Genomic DNA, 22135 nt, shown 5'->3' with positions numbered 1-22135 from the left:
TCTTTAAAAATGCAAACACGACATTTTCATTATGAAGAGAGTTATAACTACACACTCCATAATGTAAATACTTTTTTCTGATTTACTTTATGGACCAAGAGGGACCTTAAAATTAAGCAAGGACCCTTCACTAGCAGCCTGCATGAGCCTCCCCAGCATGGCAAAGTCCTATAATCTCTCACACCTTTCCTATTGTTGTGGACTCGTCTATGGTGTAATGGAGGGACTGCCCAATAGGCAATTTCTTCTAAGATGCCAATACATTGAGAAAATGGCAACCACATCTTGCACCATCCAACATGAAACTGACTCGCCTTGAATCCTATGGCCCTAGAAAAGAGAAACCTGTCTGTTAGGAAGTCTTAGAAAATTACAAACACCAATAGCTACCTCTGCTCACTTCTGCCACCAATTATACCAACAGAACATGGCTCTTGCTAGTTCCCATACAGAGTCCTCGCCCCTATCACCCCATACCAGAGAGACCCAAAAAGGAAATGAAGAGCTACTCCAACATGACGCTCCTATGAGAGGCCTATAGGCACTGCCTGTCACTCTGCCTCACCCACAACAGACTGCATCCCAGCCTATTGGGCTTCACAGCTTGTTGTGAGTTATTGACATTCTCTATAAAGCTTCCTATTGGTTCAACTTGCACACATCCTCACCATTCCTTATCTCCAACACATAAGCGCCTACATTGTAGGCTGACATGTCTTCTTCTGTCTTTGCTCCATTGCCTTCAGATGAGAAGAGAAAGAATTCCGCTGGAGGCAAACAGCAAGGTCGTATTGGGCCGGGATTGGGTAGATTTCCTTCTTAGTTACTTCCTGGAGTATGCCAACACCTTCGGAGAGCGCAGGCAAGTTTTTGTGGTCTCAATTTCAGTAATAGTCAAAACTATTTTCAAACAGTCCGTTAAATTGTGCTACACTAAAGCCAATATCCCTTTGGAGGGCGGATGAAATCTCATTCATTTGCAAAGGAGAGAATTCTGATGCAGCCTGAATCTTGGACAATGGCCCCTGCTGACGTTTGCAAAGCAGAAACATGGACGGCTGTCCACAACTTCTGTGAACAGCGCTGTTCAGTTTTAGATTCCAAAACCTAGGATTGTGTCCACTAATCTGTGATGGCCTTGTCTCTCAGGATGCCCACAGGGCTGTGGCACGTCTCCTAAAATGTCACAGAGGCCATTCACAGGAAACCATCAGACCATTTTGATCGCGCCTAACTACCAAGACACGGCACTGGCAGAGACGTTTTTATGGGAGGGCAAAAGGGGCACTTTCTGCCTGATCTAAAGAAGTACGATTCCTTTGTTCACCAGACTTAAATAGCACACACCAGGATAGTTTATAGCATGGTGCTGAGGCTCTAAACCTATTTCCTGTCTCTTTTGGCAATTACATTCTGCCTTGATCAATTCATCATGTAATGCTTTCTGTGTTCACAGTGGTATATATAGTTTGTGTGTTCCTTGCTGCACAACTTCTGTAGCATTCTTTCCTTCCTTTGGGAATGATGTTGCTAATGCGCAATAGCCAAATTTGAAATGCATATTGGTAAATTGAGTGCCACACTGGTTCAGACGTTAGCTCAGTGTGTTAAGCACTCATTGCAGGGATGTGTTCCTATGCAAGATTAGAATAGCACATTTCTGTAAAGCTGGCTAAGCCTTTCCTTAGTCTGAAGTTTATAAACCTGCCTGGGTATGTACTTGGTCTTGCAGCACAACCGGTGCTATTATCAGCAATGTACCTGCACCAGATAGGGGTTGCTATAAAAACGAACATGTCATCCTTATAGTCAAGGTCTAGAAATTGCTTTGTTCAGATGGGGTGTTGTAAAACCTAGGCAATCACCTCCAACGATGAGCATAAACTGTTAGTCCAAGAGATGAATGAGTATACACATTTGGAACCAAATCATTCATGCTTGTATCCTGGCTTTGCCAGCAGACAATGCAGTTATCCTCGTCAAATCATCTAATATATCGTACATTACTGTACTGTCTTCTGTGAAGTTTGCCTCCTCTCATGCTGGTGGCATTGTTTAGCCCATTACTTAATCTTTCTTCTTATGTAGGCCATTTGAGTGGAAGGGGTGGTGCAGGACTCGTGCAAGCATATTTTAAAGTCTGCTCATTTGACACAAAAAAAGCTTTGCACTTTTGTAAAAGTCAAAGGTTTTTCTGCACGTTTATAAATGATAATTTCACAAGGCAGTGTTTTGGAACGATGCAAAGCTTTAAAATACAAAAGACAACCCCAGATTAAATCTGTTCAATTGCACTGATTGGTATGCTGGTAAGTATATACTTCTCTTGATGATGGAGAGAATGAAGCTAGAATCATTCTGTGTTACCCCTTCTATAATATTTTGTTTTTAAAAAGTGTCATGTTTGGTAATGTGATTGGTCTACGTTCCAAGTCAGTTTTATAAAATGAGATTATTTTAGGTCATGGTAAGAACTGGTAATGAAAGTATTCAAATGCATACATTGAAAGAGTTGGCACAAATCCCAGTGTCAACCCTTAACCAGTGTGTGTAATGCTGGGCATCTAATTTAATCTTGCATTGCCTAGTCTCTCGAAATTGCCAGTCCCTAAACCTTTCAAAATTGTCAGCCCTTCAGAAGGATTTCCTTCTCAGTGTATGATCTTCAAAACAGCCTCACTCATGGTTTCACTGGCTATAGTGTTGCTTCAACTATAATAGTGAGCATTGATATAATGCACACCATGTCCCATTTATAATATCAGTCTGTTTGGATACAAACACCTTCCTGGTAGCGTCTAATCTGCATCCACTATCCATGCTATGGTATGTGTAACTTTCTCCTTCCTACCAATTGGTCTCTCTATCCATGCTGTAACACGTTTGTGTTCTGTGAGGCAGCACATGTGAGTTCTCTGTCTATTCTGGGTTACATGTACCTTTTACATAAAGTCCTCTATTAATACTACTAGCTGCATACCTTCCTGGATTCTATTGCTAAAAAGTCTCCTGAATCTTTTCTAGAACAGAAGTAACCTCTTCATAGACTGATAATGTTGGTATTTGTTTATCATTCTGATTAGAGCATGAATGGAGAGTGTAAGGGTTCTTAAAGGGAGTAAACATCCTTATTTTTAATGCTGTGAGGCAGCATGTCAACCTATGGGTTGTGATTGCGGCAGGCAAATATTCTCGATCACATAATTCCTTTGGTTTGGATGTCTGTGCCCAGGGCCCCCAAAAGTGCTTAAGATGTCCCTGGGCACTGGCAGCTAACAGAGAGTGCCACCCCCTCCAACCCTCCCTGCTCCCAGCAGAGCAGAGCTCTACTTCCAACCCACTACGAGGACCCTGCAACAGGTGCTCTGCACCCAGGCATCCAGCATCATTCCACTGCCTGGGCACCCCAGAATGATATTCTTGTCCTGAAGGGTAGGTACACAACACCCAGGCCAAACAGGCAAGCAACAGAGCTCATGTCATGTATATCATTGCTTTGAGAGGAGGATGTCAACCTCCAGCAAGATGCTGCCTTTATTGGAAGGTTTTAGTCGTTTCCTGAGGTTTCGGATGGAGGAAACTGGCCTGATGCTGGTTGCTAGATTGTTCCAGATTCAGGCTGCAGAGCCAGAGATGGCCCGTGTACACTCCCAGTACACAGGAGCCAGATATGGCCTGTCTACACTCCCAGTACACAGAAGCAGCATCTCATGGATCCAGGTACTTCATGTATGTTCCCAAGAGCTACTGGCTGGTCATGGTGGAATCCGGCATGCCTGGGCCTATTTTGCACATAAGATATGAGGGACGGCAAGATAGGTGGGGGAAATGGGAGAGCTGAGGACCACATACTCCCAATCAACATGGGAGGAGAAACGACATGAGGGGGGTTGAGAAGATATTCCAACAATGTGTGACACTTCACACGATTTCCACTAAAGATATCCATGGTTACAGATCATTAGCTTGTTTTATTTAAATGAAGCTCATAGATACGAATGTGTGTGCTTTTAGATCTTTATCGCATACTATTTGACATTCAATGTAGCCACTGCCTGTTCTTTATTCGGACTTCCTCTGCATAGTTTGTGCTGCTAGTTCTCATACATTTCGTTATTCTGATACATGTATGCTATTTAGATTTCTCTTTCTCGTCAAAAAGGATCCCTGCATCCCAGAATTGCAAACCTCGCTGGACACATGGGAATATATGCAAGTTTCTTTATGACCGCTTTCTTCTCAAAGTCAAAGTGTGGCAAGAAGGGTTGATATGATATGATGTAATATGATACAGAATTTATTACGCGCCGATACACAAGTGTTTTGAGGCGCGATGAGGCAAGGGAGGGGAACAAAGGGAGGACGGACAATGATCCTACTGTGCCAAGTGTCAATCAGATCGCCCAAGTACATGGGAAGGGGTGAAGGAGGATAGCGCAGTGCATGGGATAATAGAATAAATAGCAATAGGTAAAAGTATGGCCAGCAGGTGGCAACTGCAAGGGGAAGTGCAGGCATCAGGTGTGAAGTGCTGGTAGTGGGACTGTAGGGATACAGAAAACAGTTTCCGAGTGCGGGGGTTGCCAGGAAGGCAGTGCAGGTGTGTGTGACTGGCAGGGGAGGGACCTGGGCCCGAGATCAGAGGGTGGCCAGGTAAACAGTGCAGCATCAGTTTCAGCCAGGAGGTCAACAGGGGAAAGGGGGAGAAAAGGCAGAAGCAAAGAGAAAGGTTTTAAGGTGCTTCCAGAACTGGAGATGGTTCTCCTCAAGTTTCAGGGAGGCAGGGAGGCTGTTCCAGAGGGAGGCCCCAGCCGAAGAAAGAGATCTACCACCAACTTGTTGCTTGGAGAAGCGGCTGACCCTGAGGGATTTGGAGGTGGATGAGTGAAGAGCTTGAGAAGGAAGATATTTAGGAAGAGAGAGTTGAAGGTATTGAGGCCACAGAAGGCTCTTCGACCCAGCAAATAATAAAATCTGTCAGGTATTCCAGATATCCAAAGGGAATATGTGTCACTAATGTTTCAACAAGTGATTTTCAGTAGAAATTATTTAAATATGTTTTAGCCCTTCTGAATCCCTGACTGGACTTCACTATTGCATAGCTCAACAATCACTGCCTTCGCGACATAGCAATTATCTTTCAACCTTCTTTGGTGCAATTGCTTACTGATGTTTCCATCTTGCCTCACCCCTCATTCTTCTGTGCCCCTATAATTGTCATTATGTGGAAACAAAGGGGCTGATTTACATTGAAAAGGAAGCTAGTAAGCAGGACTTACTTTTGACATACCACCGGAGAGAAAGGTTTACGATTTGCAAAGAAGTAACAAAGAGTAACTGTGGTTTACTCCTGGAAAAGAGTAAGTCAGCAGTATGTCAGAGTTACCACTGGTATCTTCTTTGTGAATTAAATAGTTTTTCACCAAATATAAGCTCATGTTACATAGATGACACCAGTCCAGTGTTGGGCCAGCTGGGGATAGACATACACAAAGCCTCGGCATGCGATGACTCAGCCCTTCATTCTCTCGATACATTGAATACCACTCAATTGGTTAATATAACTACAATCTATAATGAAAGCATTTACAAGTGGGAGGAATCAGTCTTGAATTGCTATCTAAAATGTGATACTATCAATGCATCTGTAATCTGCCTTGAGAGTACAGGAGTTTGACGTCACAAATATGTGTTAATCTTTTGAGAAAATGCCAATGTCTCCAAGTGATTTCTGCTGCCTGTAATTATAAATGAGCTAACTAACTAGAATAAATGTATTTATGTATTTATTGGTTATTTATATAGCGCTTATAGACAGGTGAAGTGCTTCAAAGCGCAAGTACAATAAACAATCAACTTAATCGGTACTAATCTTTATAAACAGGAAAAGTCCCTAAAATGAATACCGTCCCGCAGTTGCTCTTCAATGTATTTCGTATCACGTTGATCGATGACTACGGCTTCGACGACATGTATGATAAGGACCCGGTTATGGCTTACATACTGTGTGGCACCTTCCTTGGAGTATCGTCGATTCTCTGCATTAATTTACTGATCGCTCTACTCTCAGATGCCTTTCAAAGGTACACTTCTTTATTTGTTACATTTCTCTTGTGCTATAAGTCTAAATGTCTGGGCAAAGAATGCAGTATAAGTCGGCTAGTACCCAGAGTCAATGGGCCTCATTACTGGTCTGGCGGTACCGTGGCGGTGCTACCGGCAGGTTGTCGCCAGACCCGTAATTATTTACCGGCGCCTGACTTCCCGATAACACCGGGGGATTACAACCCCAGAGGTCTGGGAAGTCAGGCACCGGCAAATTGTATGCCGCTGGCAAATTGTATGGAAAATTCCCTATGGGAATGGCAACCAAGGAAGCACAGCTTTGACTACCGTGGCCGCTGCACCCGGCATGCTCAGACTTGTCGGGCGCAGCGGTTCTGGCAGGCAAACCCATAGTGTGCTGGTCCGGATACAGTGCCTGTAAGCTTACCGGCATCGTTGTTTCCAGACCGGCACACTTATAATGTGGCCCAATGTTTTTTAAAAACATTTACAGGTCATTTGATCATTAAAATTGTTTGGCCTGCTAAAAATGTTCTCATTGATAGCAAGAAGAAATGTAGGTTAATGTTAGACAACTGGTGGCAGAAAAGAAGAGGGAAAATTCCCGTCATTATTTTACTTATTTGCTAGTTCAATAATGCCTCAATTGGTAATGACTGTGACGAGGAAAAGAAGGAATAGGAAAAATGAAGATTCCCTTACGTAATCAGGACATCGTAAAATAATGCCTTTTTCCAATTGTTTGTTCTGAATGATTTAAACTCATGGTCATTCTTTCTGCAAAGTTTTGGCACCGATTTGTACATTTATGAGTTTGAGTAATGACGTAATTTGCTTCCTCGTTATTGGCTGATTTGATTGATTGATTGAATACTTTATTTCAGTTAAAAAACATGGAAGCACAAACACGGCCGATGGATGGGGAAAGCATTAACATAGTAAAAATAGCCCACTCCATTAAAAAAAGAAGACCATTGCCATACACTTCCATCAGGTCAATCACAGGAAATAAATATAACATGACCTTAAAACCATCACTTAAGACGTTTTTCCCCGGCGGTTCCAGGCCCTAGTTAGAAAGCTCACGACTGCGAAAAAAACCTCTCAAAATACATTTTGTTATTTTACAGAAATCTCGAGCTCCAAACAGTCGTGACATTATTCGCTTTCAACACTGACCTGCCGTTTACTGCTAAAAGCAGTTACACCTGAACAGAAAAAGAAGAGATGGGATTCACCGCCTCTCTCGCTTTACACATTGGGCAGCTCAGAGTTCCTAATCCGACCGGTTCCCAGTAAATACATGTAAAGGGGGTTCCAATGCGCCGCGTAATATACAGGTTTCATGCCCCTGTCGCTGTAGGTAAATAGATACAAGTTTATTCAGAATTCTATCCATTTACAGAATTGCCAACAACACATCAAACAAAAGGGAGCACATATTCATACAATTCACACTTCAATCAATACTCTTCTAAATGCTGCCTTTACACAATATAGAACATCATACAAGAAATCTACATCATTACAGGTCATAAACAAAGTCATGGCATCCGGGCATGTCCTTGTGTTATTTTTAATAAAATGCGACCTAGCCGATTTATTCCTAAAATCAATTTAAAAAATGCAAGTTGTTAAAAATGTATTAAATCCTCGTCTTTACCCCGACCACACTCGCATATCCTATCCGGGTTTAACCAAGTCATGCTTGCTTTTAGCAATAGCAGTTTTGGCCTAAGCATCAGTATTGTCCTGTGACATTCAAGTGATTTCATTTTAGCTATATAAGCAGCCGCCCTTACATGCACGCAGGAAGGGCTGCAGTATTGTAATGATGCCAATGTATTCATTCTGTCCTGGGTTAAAAGAAACTCTACTTCAAAGGCCGTTTTTTGAAAAGGGTCTTGCGCTGTACCTTCAAGAGATTGCTCAGGGCTGCTGCATCTCCCAGCCCCCAACATTTCATCAAAGCGAGCCCACTAGAGAACCAACTAGTAGGGTCCTGAATAGGAAACTGTCTTAGCTCGACCATTGCTTCATCCAAATTAGGGTTCATTAGTGTATCAAGCCTGTTGTAATCCTGGACAAATTCAGCTCAAGCCCTAGATCTTATATCATTCTGATATATTTCTTAAATGAGTTCATACTGTCATCCCTCCTCAGAATCCATTAACACCCAGTTCCAATAGGATGCTTTCATCGTCCTTACATCTACAAGATCCATAGATTCTTGGCTAATCCAGTAAGAACCTAGATCGATTTAATTTAACACATTCTTGAGATGATTAAACCAAACCCATGGTACAGTGTCATTACCTGCAAGAACACTCCTGCATGGTGTCTTTGTAATCCTTCAGTTCCTTACTTATCCAGATCTTAACCCAGAGTAAGATTGGCCTAAACAAGCATAGCACTCGATACCGGTTTGGCCTCGCTACCATTCTAACCGCAGTGCTGATGGCGCCATTAAGTAACCCTAGTAACTTTTTAAACAAGGCATTTTTGCTCACTTTCATTTTGCCATATTGTAGTGCCCCCAGAGCTCTGCACCATACAACACTGCCGATTGGGTGTGTGCCAATAAACTTCAACTGCGGCATCAATTGCAGAGTCCCCACATTTTTTTGAGAAACTTAATAAAGCCCCCAAACCCCGGTTCAAAATTAGGTATTTTTTTGCGAGTTGGGCGTACCAGTCCCCCTTACTGTTAAACTGTACCCCCAACTAATCATAATGAGCAACATTTTTCATTTGTATTCTACTTAACTCTTCTGGCAGGTCCTTAAATATGTTTTAGATGCATTGATCTCCAAGTCCTTCTTGCTACATAGATAAACAAATGCAGAGAAGATCTTCTTAGACCTTGACAGTTAGTAGATAATAAAATGGCGTCATCTCCAAATAAAAGGATGTTTAGATGCTCCATATTTTGCAGCAGGCCATCTACCTGAAGCTCTAATAACGAGCTGGCAAGCTCATTCATAAATAAAGCAAATAAATAGGGCACAATGACACATCCTTGCCGCACACCTCTTGGCACCGCAAGTGCATCTGTCCTTTACGGTTGTTGTACCCATCTGACAACATCATTATTATCTGTATATAAATACCTAATGCAATTTATTAGCTGCGCTGGGATACCAAATCAATGCATTGCATCCCATAATAGATTACCATTGATATGGTCGAATGCTGCCTTTAAGTCAATGAATATCGTATAGAAAGCTATGGCTTTCTGAACAACGTAGTTTTGTAAGATCAAGGTCAATCTTAAAGCCTGTTCTATGGTACTAGTGCTTTTACGGAAACCCGCCTTTATGTTATGCAGAAGGTTCCTGTCCTCAACATGTTTAAGCAATCTGCTAGCCGAAACCTTGGCATATACTTTCCCCACACTATCAAGAAGGGAGATGGGCTGGAAGTTAGATGGATCGTTGTTTTGCCCATTCTTGAGGATAGCGATGACTTCTGCTGATCGCCATGACGCTGGGGGATCATTCTCACCGTTGATCATGTAAAACATTTTAACAAGTGAATGCCTCCATTTTAAATCATCTGATAGGTATCCCATCTGGCCCCAGCACTTTCGCATTTTGTTGTTCATGGAGAGCATTTAGCACCTCCTTGGCAGTAGAAAAGTAGCAGTGGTTCTCTGCTGTACGTACGCAAACCAGTCAATAATAGCAGGAATGTCTCTTCCCATTGACGGGACATTCTATAGAGCTCTAAAATACTCAAACCAGATTTTGCTAGGGATGGTCACCACTGGGCTAAGGTCTACATTTGTACTCCCAAGGGAGGCAATTTCCCCAGAAATTCTTTTGGTCATGGTCACGACTGGCTGTCTGGACGTCCTCCCACCCCTTCCAATTTCTGCTTTTTCTTTGCATTTGTGATAGTCTTATACGCTAATCTCTGTTGTTTAACCACTTCACTTATACTTTATCAGTACTTTCGATTTTCATTCCAGCTAAGAGTTCTTTTTTGGGCTTCTTAAGACCTATGTCAAATCGGTTCTTCACTTTATTTGCTGGAAGGGCCCCTGATGGTTTGGCTTGGCGAGTCATAAAAAGCTGTATAGATTTTACCAGGCTTTCATAAAAGGTTTGGCCCATTAAGCCCTCTGATGTGATCATCCCATAAAATATCATACAGCATTGGATTTATCCCACTGTGAATTTCGGCCAACAACTCTGGATGACAAATTGAGCTCTATTTGAAGCTACAGCAGTTTATCGACCTTATGATATCCAGGGGGCCACACCCTGGCTCTTCTCACAGATTTCGCGATTTAGCGCAATAGCGCAAACGTTATGGCCAGTCTCCGAGCGCTCCAGGACATGCATATCCTTGAGAATCTGCCAGTATTAACAAGACAGTCATAAATATGAATGACAGGTCTCATCGCCTTGTAGAATGGTTTCAGTGCTACATTTCCTTGAATTCGGCCATTTGAGGCTCAAAAGCCTCTTTCCAAAAACGAAGTTGCCAACGTTACGGCATGGCCATTTCAAGGTCTAATAGCAGGTGCTGACACCTTCGGGATACCCTAAGCTTCATCCTCATCCTCCAGGACACTGTATAAACACAATTTCCGGGGTTCCAGATAAGAATTAAAATACCCAACAATCATTGCAAACTCTGACTGCGCTCTATTCTCTGCAAAGACCATAGGTTCTAGCCAAAACAGGAAATTTCTGGCAAAACAGAAGAACAACCAAACAACAAGTGTATATAAACATTCAAAAGATGTAACAGCAGACCGCTAGGGAAATATAACTTCAACAACTGGACATCAGGACAGTTTGTATTCATTTCCACCACTGACATTTAGATCAATTCGTATCCATGTCATCCTTTCCCTCACTTTAAAGCCGGAATAACATAACAGGCAAAGCCTGGCTTCACTGGGACTTTACCTACCCAGGTTTCTTGTGATGAAAGTATATGGTATGAGGCTAAACAAGTGCCCATTTAGGTCTTCAGCCTTTGATTGGAAACCTACAATATTCCATGAAAGAGGTTTAAGTTGAGTTGATGTCTTATTACAATTCACAGAGTTAACCTGGGTCGGTAAATTAACCAGGGGCGTGTGGGAGGGGGTGGGGGTTAGTCATGTGATACAACGTTTGGAGTCCTGGAGTTTTCTATCCTCCTGTTCAGACTGGAACTAGTTTACAGGCCTCTGTACTTTTTTTTACATTTTTTAATTTTTTATTTTTTTATTTTCATTTAGTTTATACAAACTTTTGAAAAAGATCTTATCTTAAATCATCTTAAAAAGGCAGAGAAGAGGATAACAACACGAAACACTCTGTGGAAAAACACAGGGGAAATCAAACCAATTGTCTCAGCGATCAGCTGCGTGCAAACAGTTTTTAGATGGTTCTCATGCTTTTAAGTTTCCTCTGGACGGTGTCCATTGATTTCATTTCTCCACTTGCTTATCAACAACTCTGCCTCTCAGGTAAATTCACATACCTTGAGTTAGCTTCACTTGATCTCAGATTGTCAGCTTCCGTTCAAGTTCCTGCAAGAAATTTGTCAAGCCAAAGACATCTTTTTCTCTTCGATTGGCAAATTTAAGCCACATCTCTTCTCCAGATAAGGTGGCATATTGATTGACTACTTGACCCAAATGCAAAGTTCTCAGATCCTTTAAGCTGGAGCAAAACAGCGTAAGATGTTTTAGGGTCTCAGGATGTTGGTTACAGAATCGACAATTGTCTGTCTCAATTGGTATTCGGAATCTCAGGGCTAAGCTCCTTTTTGTGTCAAACAAATTAAGTTGGAATTTTAAAAGCATCCTTTGATGCCTGGCATTCGCTGTTTTCACCAAATATTGCATCTGTTGTTTCCGATTTTTCGCTTCACTTGCAGCATCCTCCATCAACTTATAGCGGTTTCTGTTGTCTACTGTTGCTTACCAATCTCGTACCCATAGCTTGTTTTTTACCTGATTTGGGTTAGCTTTTAGAGTTTCAAGGTCCGTACCTATCTCGGCAAGATGGTTGTTGCATTCATTTGCCCATTTTATCAGAAGTGATTTTTGGTTTCCTTTCATCGCGTCTCGTAGTATGGTAAATTGAGGTGTACAGTCATTGATGATTATTTTCCTGTACACAGACAGCATATTCCACAGTACCCGCGCGTTCATGGATATTAAATTCAGTTCATAGCGTAGGGACGCACTGGGAATATCTTTTTGAAGCCGCAACACTCGTCTCCAATACTGATTTTCAAGTTGACTGCAGAGATCCGAGGTTACTCCTAAGGCACATTCTGCCCCGTAGATTATTGTTGGGACTGATTTTTGATTGTAGTGGGCCAGAGCAGGCAACAGGGAAAACTTCCCATACTTTTTATTTATGAGCATTCCCTGGCATGCTAGTTGTTTGCATTTTTGTTTGGCGTTCTCAGCCCACAGAGCGTCATTTATGTTACTGTTAATCCACATACTGAGATATTTAAGCTTTTTTACACAGCTCAGATTTTTGTCATTCAGTCTCCATGTAAACTTGTTTTTTTGGCTTGGTTTTTACTTTGAGTGAGGTCTTTGAGGATTATTACTTCTGATTTAGCTGGATTAATTCTCAATTTGTTTTTAACACATATCCTTCCAGGGCCTTTAGCTTTCTTGCTAGGCCAATTGGTGTCAGATCGAGTAATGCGATATCATCCGCATATAGCAGCCAACTTACACTCATGCCGTTGATTTGTGGAGGATGAGAATTCACAGCTTCTATGGATTCCCCAAAGTCAGACAAGAAAAGGCCAAACAGGGTAGCCGCCAATGGGCAACCCTGCTTCACGCCCTGATTTGTCTTAATTGACTCACTAAGAGTTCCTCTGGCGTCCAGTCTAATCTTAATCTCAGTATCGGTATAAAGTTCTTTGATGGGCTCTAGTAAGCTTTCCGGACAGTTCCATTTCTTCAATTTTGCCCAGAGCATCTCACGATCAACTGAGTCAAATGCACTTGACAAATCTACAAATGCAATGTAGATCTTTTTGTTTTGCTGTATAGCTTCCATTTTTAGAAGATTTATGATAGTGAGGTTAAGACTGCAACCGACACCCTTAACAAATCCAGCTTGTCGGGGATCGTATTGTCCTGTTTCTTGTATCCATTTCAGCAATTTTCTTTGAAGCTGGGTGGCGAAGATTTTCCCCACCACGTCGAGTAAGGCTATAGGGCGGTAGTTCTTTAGATCTATCCGTTTACCCTTTTTAAAGATTGGTATAATGATAGCACATCGCCAAGAGGTGGGGATCTTCTTCTCCTGCAGAATCGCAAGAAATAAGGAGTGACAGAAGGCCGTCCATAACTCTGGTTGTTGCTTTAGAAGTTGGTTTGTTAGCCCGTCCGGTCCAGGGGCTCTCGACGTGCTGAGTCTTACGATGTTGTGGAGTATGTCTTCCTTGTCGATTAATATCGACCACTCGTTTCTTGGATTCGTTGGATTGCTAGTCTTTGCATTTTTGTTATAGAATGTATCCGAATAATGTTCAACCCAAGCTGATTCCAAAACCATGTTTTTTATCACGGCCCCTTGTGGTGTCGATACATTATTTAGGTAGGCCCAAAAGGCACTGGTGTTCCGTTTTGCAAGTGTTTCCATCATTGCTTCCGCATCTCGTTGTAACATTACATGCTTATAACTGATCAACCAGTTTTTGTATTTTTGTTTTAGTGATTTTTTCTCTATGTCACGGTTGCCATCTGTGTTTTTTCTCAAATTTCGTAAGGCTTTGTTCAGTTCTTTCTTCTTAACCGTGATCTCAATATCTCATTCATGTACTTAAGTAAAATCTGGCCTCGACCTCGCAGTTTGCTTTTCTCGGTATGTTTCTAAGAAAGTTATATAGTCAATTTTCCCATTGACTGAACTCTCTTCCATCGATGTTAGCAACAAATGTATCTGGTTTCGATTAAGCCATATCCAGTTACAACCTGGTGTAACAACCAATTCATTACATGCAGTAACTGTTTTTGTTGTTGAATGGTATGTGTTCAGATACAATTTTAATATCCAATGGCCACTTGCACTAGTTTCAATAATTTTTAAGGATGCAACCTCTTGTTTCATTTATTCTGTTACAAACATGTAATCAATAGTGGATTGTTGATGGTCTCTTTGCCAGGTGAAATGTGCTGGAATATCACCAGGGGTGTCACCATTCAGTATTTGTAGGTTCTACGCTTTTGTTTCATTCATCCATATTGTGGTTGCTTGGATATAGCTACTTTCTCTATGTTCAAGGCAATTTATATTGAGGTCACCGCAAATCAGAATCTTAGCCTCCTTCTCATTTTCTTTGATGTCGCAAATCGTTTCTGAGATTAACTCCATAAAATTATCAAGTTGTGTTGCAGCATGATGCCAATAGATGTAAATCAGCATTAGCAAGTTCTCTACTTTGGTCAACACTATTGGGAGTTTGATCTTAACGACTTGTATATATGGCGATATATTTTTTGATGCTAAAATACGTAGGCCACTTCCAGTTTTTACAAGCGTCAGTAAACCAGATATGGAACGTCCTTTAGTTCCTTTGATAGCTTGATTAAATGCAATCTCGTAGCCATCGGCTATTGGTGGATTCATAAGCCATGTTTCTTGTAGACATAAGATGTCTACATCTTCTAAGTCCGATGGAATCACGCCGAACAGATGCATATGACCTCTAGTATTCCAAGAGGTAATGCATCTCTTTCCCAATTTACAGGGCTTTAGTCATTAGCTTTCTTTGTGACTATTGATGTTTTGGGCGACCCAGGTCCCATCCTGGACATCTCCAGAGGGGAAACTGCACTTCTGAGCTACACAGTCAGCCTTTGCAATCGTTATTTTAATCTGTTCAGTTTCGCGGGCCTGCTCTTTACTACAAGTCTGGTCATCGTGTACACTTACGTTGCAAATAGCCTTGATTCCTTCAACTTGCTTAGCGGTGTCATTAGGAGCTGAAGATTCAAAATCAAAAGATGGATAGCGTTTCTTAAGCTTGTCTTGTCGCTTAATATCATAAGTTCCAATAATGTCAAATCCTAAACAGTTCAGGATCATGGCGCTATTCAACAATGAGTCACAAATGATTTTCGAGGCTATGTGTAGCATTACACAGTTGTTTTTGAATTCATTCTCAAATTCCGCAGTTTGAATATCTTCAGAAACCACAGTTCTCAGTTGTGGTATGTGATGGAAGAGCGTCATCACATTCTTCTGGTTTAATATCAGGCCGTCTCTTTCTTTCTCAATGCGCTCCAGCCGTAATAGGTATTTCCCAGTTTTTTTTTTGGGTCAACGAAATGTTGATGACCAGTTTTTTTGGCTGGAAGAAGCATCAACCATTCCGTTTTTTTGGGCGGCTTCAATCCTAGGTTTATAGAAATCCAAATTTATTTTTCTTGTTGGAGAGGGCTATTTGTTTGGATAGTGAGAGTTTCCTTCTTGTTTTGTCGCCTCGTTGTTCCGCTTCTCTGGACTAATAATAGTACTTTCTCGGGGCTTCGCCTTATCAATTAAGGCTCTTTTAGATTCAAGGGTCTGAAATTTCAGCTCATATTTCATCATGTCATGATTGAGCGTTGCCTCTTCAAGTTCATCAGTTATGTGTTTTCTGCCGATAGCAATTTGGTTCCTTTTGTCCTCCAACATGAGAAAACTGACAGACGAGTCAGCTAAATGCTTTGGATTAGGCTTGTCCGGTTTTTTGGCTTCAATGATGACAAGTCTGTGTGCACATGAGAGTGATTCATTTTTGTTAGGGACTTCAGGTTTCTCCTTGATTGGCTCATTTGGTTTCGCCAATATCGTTTCATCTTTCTTAGGTACACCGGAGTCGATGTTTATACCCCCAGGTTGGGGATCTTCTTTGTGTTTGCGGCCCCAGTTTTAGACATGTTGCATGCATCATCTTTGTCATTCTCATACGTTGAGAGATCCAACAACTCTCCCATACTGCTGTCATCTTCAAGTATTATAGTTTCTTCTATAGCAGTACATTTATTTTCCTCAGTAGGTATGGGTTTTACACCACTGTTTATGATGGTCTTTGTTTGTTTTTGGTGTATATTATTGCAGGTTGTTGTTATGCTAAACCCTTTGATGTTTCTTAAAAATGAGCGAACATGTGATCTTTGTTGGGTCTTCCTTTTTTCCATGTTTTTGGACTTCTTTCCCACATTAGCATTGTTTGATCCACCCTCTTTTGCCGCCTCTTTGTTGCGGTTAAAAATAGCAAACACTTCTTCAGTCGCAAGAGGCTCATTGCCAGCTGATTGGTCTTTCACACAAGTGGGCCACTGACTGTTTCTGAGTTAAGTGAGTCACCGCTCTGTGGGTGCCTCTCCTGACTTTGAGTATTACTCGGAGGTAACAAGGGAACCTTCACTATTGTGTCCGGTAGTGGCAACTCCGAAGTGATGTCGACGGTCGCAATCTGAGATTGACTGATGAGGGCAGCCTCCTTTGGCCCTTCAGTTGTCAGGGCTGCTTTGTCTCCAGTAAGTGAAGCTCTATTCTCATTTTCTCCACAATGATGGTCCAGTAAGGTTCCATTTTGTTCGCTTCCACTTAGATGCTTCATTTTATGTTTACATTTTTGTGGTTGTGATGTATTTGACTGGTCTGTGGGTGGAGTGACAGTGCTAGTTTCGCCCACAGTATTTTGTGCCGCAACATTTGTCACACAAGGTGCCTTTGTTTGATCTTTCAGATTAGACTGGTTTTCGATGGTTATCAAACAGCCAACATCGTTCGCTTTATTAGGCCAATCCGGTGTTGATGTTTCTATGCTTTGCCGTTTCAGCAAAGCAATTGCTTCTCGAGCAACTTCTGCGAACAGTCGTTTGTCCATCGCACTGTTCTTAGTTTGTTCCAATATCACTTTGACCCAGAACCATACCCTCACTTTGCTTTACAGATGCAGCGGCAGCAGCAACAGCTCTCATACATCTCGGCAAAGCACATGCAACAGGGTCAAGCGTGGAGGAAAATAACCACACAGTCTATTCTTCCCTCCATGTTCCTGCGTCAACACAGCCAAAGCGCATCCATCACATTCATGCACATACAACACAAATGCCTTATCATAATTTGGTGTGCCCAAAACTGGTGCTGAACACAACGCAGCCTTGAGCAGATCAAAAGTTTTCTGGCAATCCAAGTTGCACGGTAAAGGCAAAGAAATGCCCTTCTTTGTCAATGCCAATATTGGTTTTTGCCATTAATAAGAAATTCGGGATCCACTGTCTACAGTACAAAGCCATGCCTATCAAGGCTCTGACTTCTTTCTGTGTATTTGGGACAGACATGTTAGAGATGCTTTTTATCCGTTCAGGTGTCAGTCTTCTTCCCTCCTTTGACAGGAGATAGCCTAACTAGGCGACCTCCTGACGCCAATACTGAAACTTTTTCAATGAAGCCTTATACCCATCTTCTGATAGATGAATAAGCAGCAACACGGTGCCCTCCTTGTAAGCAACTTCTGAGTCCGCAACTAAAAGTAGATCATCGACATACTGTAACAACGTACAAGTGGAAGGCAACTCAAGTGTATCGAGCTGTTCCTTCAAAGCTCTGATGTAAATGCTTGGACTTTCAGTGTACCCTTGCGTCACATGAGTGAATGTAAACAAGCGTCCCCCAAGGGTGAATGCGAACAAGTATCTACTGTCAACGTTTACAGGAATGCTAAATAAAGCATTCTTTAGATCCACAACACTAAAATGAGTAGCTGAAGCTGGAATCATTGTTAATATAGTGGTCACATTAGGCACAATTGGAAATTGTGGAGCAACAATCTTATTGATAGCACGCAAATCAATAATAAAACGGAAAGGAATTGCATTATCCCCTTTCTTATACACCGGTAGAATCGGACTATTACACAAACTTCCTGCAATTTCCTCAATCACTCATCGATGTACACAATCGGAAACTATACTATTTAAAGCTTGCTCACCATCATCTGAAGTCTCATACTGTGGAATATGTGGTAACTTAACACCTGTTTTCAAAACAATTTTAACAGGTTCAATTTGTAAAATACCAACGTCATTATCATCAACCGCTCATAAACATGCCTAAACCTTATCCAATTCAGTCGGTAAAGGCCTAGTCAAAAATTGTGGAACAGAAGTTCATTGAGGTGAAATCGTCAAATGCACTCCATCCGGAGAACAGTGAATTACTGCATTCAATTCTTTCAACAGATTCAACTCCAACAAATTTTCGACACAATTTGTCATCAAAAGAAATGGACATGAATTGGTGAATGGCCCTAGTGAAATCGGTACCGGCTGAGAGACCGGACTAACCACTGACATACCAGAGAACCCTACAGAAAGGTTATTCTGCACTGACAGTGGAATATCTGGAACCTGTGAGTGATCAACGGAACACTTCTGTGCTCCTGTATCTATCAAAAATAGATGCTTCCTATTCCCCACTTTCATCTCAATGTAGGGCCCTTTCTGATTGACGGGACTAGGTACTGGTTCCAGACTCTGCTTCGGGCTGTCCTAACGGAACAATATATCATCAAATGCGAGATCCTCAGAAAGGTAAGCAGTCGAAGGATTATCAAAAATGTTCCCATTTGTTGCACTATTCTGCTGACTATCCTGTGAAAATGACTGCTGATTCTGAGCAAACTGACTTTTACCAGGACCCCCTATCCCAGGACATCCTCTGGATCGTCTACCCATGGTACCATATGTGTTATTTGATCTTTGCTGAAGGATCAGGCATTGTGCTCACCAATGACCTTCTTGTCTGCAATAAGCACATTGGTCCATGTGCACAGGACCCATCTGCGCATTACTCTGTTGAGCAAACTGACCCCTAAAGTGTGTACTCCCACCTCCACTGCATCTTACTATCTGCTGCAACAATACTTTGGTTTTCAAGTCTCCCTTCTTCTTTTCTATTCTCTCTTTTTCAGTATTGACTCTATTTTCATAATACTGAGCCATATGCAATACTTCAGACTGCGATTTAGCTTGCCAGGCACTTTCGGAAGTCATAATTTGTGATTGGATATCAGGCAACAATCCACGCACAAATGTGTCCACGAACAGCCTCTTTCCTGACTCAGTGCTTAAATCCTGACCGCTAAAATCCAAAAACACTTGTTCGAACCGATTATAAAATTCGGTAGCGCCCTCAGATCACCCCTTGATGCAAGCTGTAAGCTTGTCCCAAACTATTCTTCTCTCTGGAACCAAAGTCTTCAATTTTATTACTATTCTGTCTGGAAGTGTCCATATCACCATTGGTGGTTTCTCACCAGCTTTCCTTTCTCCATCTATCTGTACCAAGTTAACCCATGTGTCACCCAGCCCTGCCAAATCATCTACAGATCTAATCTGTTTCCATAAATCGGCAGGTAGGATCACAGGGAACAACAAGTCTATATCACCCAGCTGTAAAACTGACGAATGCAAGACAGATTCTATTTCTTTATAAAATCCTGTTGGCTTTTTCCTAATATCCGGAATCGTCTGTTTAATGGTATTCACTTCCTGTCTAGAAAATGGGACATGAATAAACTATGAAACATAATGAGCTTAAATAGTAGCGGCTGCTGCGCCTGTTGCAACATTCGCTGGAATATCTACTTTAGGAACAAATGTCGGAGGAACCTCCCTCCGTGGCAATTGAGAAGTAGGCAATTCTGAACGTTCATTAAGCAACAGGGCTAAATCAAGAGACAAAGCAGTCAAAGTAGTATCAGGTGAAAATTCTCTCTTATAAAGGAACATCAAATCTGCGGGACAACAAACCTTTTTCATTTTACACTCATCCTGCAAGTATTCTACCATTACCTGTAGCACTTTCCTTTGCATAACCAAAGTTTACTGACTAAACGTGTCATATACTTCCATGGGAGATATCAAAACATCTGAAATCCATCTAAGCGCATCCCTTGTGCAAATCCGCATTTCTTCACTCATTGGTTTACAAGAGGGAAGAAATTGTTTCTGCACATACGAAGTGTCCAATCTATCACCATCTGTTTCATCATTCTGTAACTGATCCAACAACCTCTTAAACTCGAAAACCCTCTCAACATGCTTATGTACTTTCTCCGAAGTGTCCCTTGAGTAAGCTAAGACATTCAAATCCCTCAACCCTTGTGGGACATCCATGTCTGTCAAATCACTCCACATTTCAGCCAAGTGCATTCCCATCCCCTCTATAAAAATATTCTGTTCGGGAATACTTTCTTGGTCAGAAATTGCAGTTAAGACAGCTGATTTGTCACCTTTTTCTATAAAATTCTTGGCCCATGCATACAATTCTCTTTTTCTAGCTTTTGAAACTGGATTTCGAGTCACTACTTTGAATTGGCACTCGCCCATTCAATTGTTTCAAGTGGAGCAGAACCACTTGGAAAAGAAGATTCAGACAAATCTTGCACAACCAGTAGTGGAGACACTACCGCTGGCGAAAAAGACAGAGTTAAGGGAACAACAACTGGCAGTAAGGGCAGAGATGCAGAAGGAGGAGCAACAACAGGAAGAGGAGCAACAACTGGAGGAGGAGCTACAACAGGAGGAACAGGAATAACAGCGGGAGGAGGTGCAACAGTGGGAAGGGGTAAAGCAACAGGGAGAGTCACATAGGGAGGAGGTGCAGTAGCAACAGTGCTACGCTCAATTAAAAGTTTATCGATTAGCTCGTCTGAGGCATGAAAGTCCTGAGACGGATATATTTTCCGTACACCAAGTTATAAAGCCCTATCCATGCTTCTAACAGATTCCGACTGTTTCTGTCGATCATACAATAACGCTTTCTCAGAGTTAGACAGGTAACGACGTGCATGTTTCTCTTTACTCTTGAGTTGCTGCATAGCTTCCTTTTTCCAATTCTGAATTACATCAAATGCTGCAGGCCTAGCCTTTTTCTTTAACAATGTAGACTCCCAAGTACTCTATACGGGTAATTTCAAAACTACCATGAACTGGCCACTGAAATTCGGAAGCATGTCTAGTTTGTCTGTGCCAAATATCGTTGAATACTATACTACCAATGCCATACTTAAAGTTCATAGTACATGCCGGCGACCCCTCTGGTGGTGCTGGTCGGCCAAATTCCAAAGATTGTCTGTCTCTGCGGAATAGACTCCTGAAACAGGCAGACAATTTCCCAGGCATATCAGATCACTGGTGTTACCTGCCGTTGTTTGAACCCGCGGGTGCAAATCTACAACCAAATATCAGGATACATAGGAATCGGGGCATGACTCACCTGATTACAAAGGACAAAGGAGGTCCGAGCCAATTACAAAGGATCCTCGTGGTTGGCGTTTTCGGCAAAGAGCCCGCCTCGATATGGGAACCCTCGTCAAGATGCCCTCTCGAACCGCGTGCTCACCGTTCAGGGATCGGATTGTGCAGTACTGTCAAGGTGTCGCGTCTCATACAAAGGGGCCCCCTTTTTCTCACTCTCCAATCCCGGTCCAATAGCTGCGTCTTTTCTTCAGCAAGGTGACATCAATCTTGAGAGTCCCTATTCGGGCACCATCTGAAAGACCAAAAAAATATCGAGGCTTAGTACCACAAATGAAATACGCCAATCACAGGTTGAAAAGGTACAAGTATCTTTTATTTCTGTACAGTCAAAGCAAAACAGATAGCTATCTGGCTCCCAACACCTTGCAGTGTGCACCAGCAGACACAGTGAGGGGTGAGAGAGCTGGACATCTAAACACAGACACATTTATACATTTTTCAAAACATTGTCCAGCCCCTCTCCAAGCTAATAAGTTACATGCTAGAGTTTGTGCCCAGTTCACATGTCAAATATTACAATATTGTACAAGGGATTAAACAAGTTTGCATGTCCATGAAGTTACAATGATGCTGTTGATTCTCTGATCCACAGTAAGCCTTGTTTCAAGAATTTCTACAATGCAGTCCAGCAAAAGGACACAATCTGAGTTTGTTCTACATTGACTCATTGTTTATATGAGGATGAGGCTTGTGAGTGCAGACAACACTTGGTTTGCAGTTCATACGAGTCACAAGGTTTCTTTGCATATAACAAACAGTCTTCTCTCG

The 22135-nt window shown here is 41.9% G+C and overlaps 1 protein-coding gene across 1 annotated transcript in view; it reads left to right on the top strand.

Moving 5' to 3' along the window:
- Positions 1-22135, top strand: part of LOC138498349 (transient receptor potential channel pyrexia-like) — a 738095-nt gene that overhangs the window by 652690 nt on the left and 63270 nt on the right. Inside the window, exon 14 of the mRNA XM_069622140.1 lies at positions 5885-6083. Coding sequence (XP_069478241.1) covers positions 5885-6083 — 199 coding nt within the window. The remainder of the gene's footprint in view (positions 1-5884; positions 6084-22135) is intronic.

The sequence above is a fragment of the Ambystoma mexicanum genome, chromosome 5q (genome assembly GCF_040938575.1).
Source record: "Ambystoma mexicanum isolate Mex_15411 chromosome 5q, UKY_AmexF1_1, whole genome shotgun sequence".
Classification (NCBI taxonomy): Eukaryota; Metazoa; Chordata; class Amphibia; order Caudata; family Ambystomatidae; genus Ambystoma; species Ambystoma mexicanum.
Note: the sequence above shows the minus strand (reverse complement) of the source record. Positions and strands in the feature narration are given on the sequence as shown.